The sequence below is a fragment of the Lepisma saccharinum genome, chromosome 19 (assembly GCF_977018435.1).
Source record: "Lepisma saccharinum chromosome 19, izLepSacc3.1, whole genome shotgun sequence".
NCBI lineage: Eukaryota > Metazoa > Arthropoda > Insecta > Zygentoma > Lepismatidae > Lepisma > Lepisma saccharinum.
Genome location: NC_139247.1, coordinates 70,011,691 through 70,017,690, shown reverse-complemented (window position 1 = coordinate 70,017,690; position 6,000 = coordinate 70,011,691). Strand labels below are relative to the sequence as shown.

Genomic DNA, 6,000 nt, shown 5'->3' with positions numbered 1-6,000 from the left:
GGTTGATTAATGATGAATTGTTTGGACTTCTAACCATTGTGATTGGAATTTCTTTACCTGCCCAGATTAGACCAGGTGTAACGTCATATATTACTGATCATGATGCAATTCTTTACATAGCGCAGTACATTACTGTGGCGATAAATACAGAATGCATTTTTGAACCTTTGCTATGTACAAAAAACTAAGAGAAATGGTTAATAATCCAAACAAATAATAGGAAACTTAATTTCTGTTATATACCATGGAAATTGATCTTCTGAGCTGAATGTTCAAGTTATTTTCTATACTCTTGTGACAGAAATTTTAGAGGTAATTGTTACATTAATCGAAAAATAACAGCGATAAATGGTTCCAGGTTTTATTTACATGGTTGGCTACAAGACTGGCCGGTGGTTTTAAAGGGAGTTGCCAGATAAACACACGTAAGTCCAAATCTATGTTTCACACACTATGGCCATAAAATTACCAACCTACATCAGTTTCAATATGGAAATTTGTTTTTTTAATTGTAAATGCATTTTTAGTGTCAATCCTAACATATTTCCATTGTATAGCAAATAATTAAAAGTGTTTCTTTACACACTTTTGTAAGTTACACGTTAACAATACTTGTTGCATTATCACTTTTTTTCCAAATGATTGTGATGTTCATCATCTTTGGTAAGGCACTCCTAGCCTGTGACTTGATCATGTCTATTGCCATGATGGGAGTACACTGATCCATGACACTGTTCACTTCCACCAGACACACGGTAGAGGAATGTGAAGACCACACGTACAAACAGCATGCTTCTTGTCTTGTATATATTAATCCCTGAACCCTGTGGGTAACTCTTGTACAGGCTTTCACAAAGCAGAGTACGATAGGGAAAGAAACAAGTGGTTGTCAATTCACCAATTTTATTCTCTTGCAGAGGAATGCACCGCCACACTTTTTGTCCATGATCTGAATAAGACTTGTTTTTTTCGTCGCAGGTCACAATGGACTAGAACTTGAGGGCACTACAAAGAATGGCTTTCTCAGCTTCATCACCTGGCCACTAGGAAGGCTGCATTCTGAAGTAGATGTCCCATGAGGAGGACCGAAAGCGACCAGGAGATGGCACCACTGCCGCTGTTCCCATGTTGCATTGCTGCTGGATGCTCGCCTGAAAGAGAAGAAATTATGATTTAAGCAAGTCTTCCTCAGTGACTTAATGATATTTTTTTTAGAAAGAGGTTGCTAATTTTTTAAAAAAAAACTAGTTTTTTTATGTAACGCGTTTTATATAAGAAACGCCTCATATAAAAACGCGTTTTTTATATAAACCGCGTTATATAAAAAAGGAGTTTTATATAAGGCGCTTTTTATCTAACTCGTTTTATATAAAAAACTCATTTATATATAAGGCGTTTCTATATAAAACGCGTTTTTACATAAAAATATCTAACGTAACGTGTTTTATATAAAAAACGCCTTATATATAAACGAGTTAAATAAAAACGCGCTATATAAAAGGCATTAAATAAGAACCAATCAAGCGTGACCAAAGACAGGGTTAATTACAAACAATTTACGTCTTGCAAAGTATTGTGCAAAATTCAATATTTTTGACAGTCCAAAGCACAAATTTTATCGTAAAATAAAAAGTTGTTGCTTGAGCAATCAACGAAACGCTTCAAGCAACTTCCTTCCACCGTTATGATTAAATAAAACTGCAAATATTGCACAGAATTTTCGAAGATGGCGAAAAGTTAGAAGGAAGAAATCGCTTCCAAAGACACTTTTTTTTCCTTTAGCACAGGGTAAAGCCTCTGGGGCATTTTCTACTATGAAGCAGTACTAAAAACTGCTCAGTCACGCATTCTTTACATGCACAAATGTTTTCTCTGCGGTCAAGATGTTCTGGTACAATCTGTGTGTTCTGTCGTTAAGAATTTGTTTCCTCTTGGAAATGTCGATGACAGACATTGGTCTCTGTGTCAAACTCAGCGATGTTCAAGCTCACGTAGAAATATTTTGTTCAGACCATTTTTGTGATGGATGTTTTTGATCTTGCAGTCGTCGAATTCACATTAACGCGATTCACGCCACATCTAACAGAGTAGGGTACCTCTTTGCTGGAAAAAGGCAAAGGTGGTGATCATCTAATTAAAGGAAATAACAAGGACCCAACAAATCGTAAATCGTACAGACCTATATGTTTGTTAAATTTGATAAAAAAAAATCAACAAAAACTACTGTTAAAACGACTCTGATACAAGAATAATGAACGGACTTTCTGGCTGCTAGTATGGCTTTACGGGTGGGAGAAGCACAGAAGATGCCATTTGAAAATTACAACAAGTTGTGTACAATTCTTCGTCCAAATACGTAATATTGACATTGCAGGAGCCTTCGACAACCTGTGGTGGCCATATACATCTTTAAAGTTCTTGGCCTATACCTAACTCTGAAGGATTATTGCAAAATAATCTCTCATAAGTCCATATCGAACTATCACGAAGAAAATCACCAATGGATGTTCTCAGGGATCGGTGCTCGGACCGGAACTGTGGAACATCGTTATGGAACCAGGACTGAAAGCCCTTCAAGAATTTCCTCAGGTGTCGACGGTAATAGCAACGATAGAATGAACACTGAACTAAAAGCCAAAATATCCATTGGAACGCTACAAACATGGTGAATTGAGGCCAAGCTGAGACTGGCCCCGGAGAAGACACCCATATTAATATTAAAGGCACAATTGAAAAAAACCCACCAATAATAAAAAATTCAAACAAAACCATCAAGAGACCAGTCACAGCCAGATATCTACGAATACACATAACAGACAACCTCAAATGTACCTCGCATAAAAACAAGCTGCGACAAAGCAGCGGCAGTAATGAAAAAAATAGCAACCACAGGCATAAACAATTACAGACATCCCATGAGCGTAATTAGAACATATCATAACGCAATACTTGTGGCTATCACTTGTTATGGTACCAGTAGATGGGCAGAAATGGCTAAACAAATTCAGAAGTACGCAAAGTAAAAAAAAATCCCATTAGGCTGACAGGGGCCTTAGCACAACTCCAACGCTGGTACTCCTGGCAATAACCAGAGTGTGGCCATTAGATCTGCAAATACAAAGACGAGCTTCAAACTATTGGTTTAAGAACAATTTGGAAAAGTCGACTAGATATTAAACTAAACTTAATCAAAAAATGGCAGGAGGAGTGGAGCAGTGCACAACAAGGAAGAAGAACATATGAATTCATCCCAAGTATTGAATTTATGCGGGTGGAGGAGGGCATCTTCAGTTAAAAGTCATCGAATTGGCTGGTATCTTTCTCCTGGTTGTTCTCTTCAGGTCTCAAAAAGCACGACTGCGAATTCTGGCATGTCGTATTGTATGCTGTTGAATTGCGTGGTCACGTCGAATTCAAAACAATTGCCTCCAGCTGGTTTCTGTGCGCACTGGTAACTGTAAAATTGGATGGGCACATGCGGGTTGGGTTACCCAGCATGTCAGCCTTGTACTTGAGGGCGTAGTTGGATTCGTATTCTACCACGGCGATGCGCAAGTCCACGGACTTGACGTACTTTGCAGCTTCTGGTAAAAGTACCGACGATTGGCGTCCATTTAACGTGTTTTAAAAAGCACGTTGAATAAAAACTACTTTCATCAAGCGCGATTTAACTTAAAGCAATTTTGTTTATCGCGTTTTATATAGCGCCTTCTTGTTTAACAAGTTTTATATAGTGCGTTCTATTCAACATCTTTATAAAGCGCGTTTTATATAGCGCGATTTTGTTTCACGCGTTTCTATTTAGTGTCTTTATATTCAACGCGTTTTGTATAGCGCGTTCTTATTCAACACGTTCTATAAAGCCCGATATAGCTTAACGCGTTTTATATAACGTGATTTTGTATAACGGGCTTTTATTTAGTGCTTTTATATAGCGCGTTCATATTCAACGAGTTCTTATTCAAAGCGGTTTATAAAGCGCGTTCATATTAAACGCGTTTCTTAAAGCGGGATTTAACTTAACGCGTTTCTATTCAATGTTTTATAAAGCGCGTTCTTATTCAACACGTTTCATATAGTGCAATTTTGTTTAACGCGTTTTAATGAAAGTGTCATTCAGCTATTCTTTGATTTCAAAAAAGCATATGATTCGGTCAAAAGAGATAAATTAGATACCATATTAGTCAAGTTTGGAATAAGAAGCTTGTTAATGTGATAAAAGTATGCACCAGTGAAACAAAGTAAAATTGGAGTGGGTATTAATGTGTCTGACAAATTTACAAACCATGATGGCTTAAAACAAGGAGATGCATTATCTCCATTGCTCTTTAATTTTGCCTTAGAATACGCTGTTAGGAAAGTAAAAGAAACTAACGAAGGACTAAAATTTAACGGCGTGCCTCAGTTGTTAGCATATGCAGATGATGTACACTTATTAGGGGATGATATAAATACAATTAAGAATAATTCTAATATATTTTTCGAAGCAGCTAAAGAGGTAGGTTTGGATGTTAGAAAAAGAAAAAAATGCTCACAGGCCGAAACCAAGTGTTGTTATCAATAATTAAATTTTGATTACTGCCTAACTCGTTTGAACCAGTTTCCAAATTCAAGTAGTTAGGAGTAATACTAACAAATGAAAATTATATTAAAGAGGAAATAAAAATCATGCTTAATTCAGGAAATGCATGTTACTTTTCTCTTTATAAACTTTTGTCTTCTCGTTTAATATCTAAGAAACTAAAGTTAAAATATACTAACTTTACCTGTAGTATTATATGGATGCGAGACTTGGTCCTTTACATTCAAAGATGAAAATAAATTGACAGTAGTTGAAAATAAGATCCTTAGGAAAATATTTGGACCTAAAAGGGATGAGGAGACATGTGAGTGGAGAAGGTTACATAATTTAGAACTACATAATTTGTATTCATGTCCAGATATTATTAGAATAATTGAATCAAGAAGACTTAGGTGGGCAGGCCATGTGGCACGAATGGGAGAGGAAAGAGGAGTTTACAGCATTGTTGTTGGAAAACCTGATGGTAAGAGACCTGTAGGAAGGCCAAGACGAAGATTGAGATGAACCTCAAGAAAATCGGTAGGGATGGAAAGGAGTATATATATATCTTGCCAGGATAGGGACAGATGGAAGGCCTGTGTTGATGCAGCTATGAACCTTCGGGTTTAAGAAGGCTATATAGTTAGTTCAATAAGAACTCGCTATATAAACCGTGTTGAATAAGAACGTGCTATATGGCGTAAAATAAAGACGCGTTGAATATAAAGGCACTAAATAAAATCGTGTTAAACAAAAACGCGTTAAGTAACAACTCGCTATAGAAAACGCATTGAATAAGAATGTTCTTTATCGCGTTAAATAAAAATGCGTTATATGAAACACATTGAATTTAAAGGCACTAAATAAAAACGAGTTAAAAAATCGCGTTACATAACAACTCACTATATAAAAAGCGTTAAACAAAATCGTGCTATATAAAACGCGTTAAATAAGAACTCGCTTTATCAAACGCGTTACACAAGAACGCGCTTTATAAAACGCGTTGAATAAGAACACGCTATATAAATAGCGTGATATAAAACTCGTTGAATAAAAACGCGATATATAAATAGCGTTATATAAAACCCGTTGAATCTAAAGGCACTAAATAAAAACTAGTTAAAGAAAATCGTGTTTAGAAAACTAGTTAAATTAGAACGCAGTATATAAAACGCGTTGAATAAGAACGCGCTCTATAAAACAGCGTTAAATAATAACTCTTTATCGCGTTAAATAAAAACTTCTTAAATAAGATCGTGCTTTATCGCCTTAAATAAAAACGCGTTAAACAAAATCGCGCTATATAAAACGCGTTGAAAAAGAACGTGCTTTATCGTATTCAATAAGAAATTATTCAATAATATCGTGCTTTTTGCGTTACATAAAAACGCGTTGAATCTAAAGCCACAAAATAACGCGTTAAACAAAAAACTGTGTTC

General features: G+C 35.9%; 1 protein-coding gene across 1 annotated transcript in view; it reads right to left on the bottom strand.

The window, feature by feature from the left end:
• Nucleotides 1–359: 359 nt before the first annotated feature.
• Nucleotides 360–6,000, bottom strand: part of LOC146003192 (protein amalgam-like) — a 586,579-nt gene continuing 580,938 nt past the window's right edge. Inside the window, exon 5 of the mRNA XM_083141378.1 lies at nucleotides 360–1,151. Coding sequence (XP_082997504.1) covers nucleotides 1,033–1,151 — 119 coding nt within the window. The 3' untranslated portion in view covers nucleotides 360–1,032. The remainder of the gene's footprint in view (nucleotides 1,152–6,000) is intronic.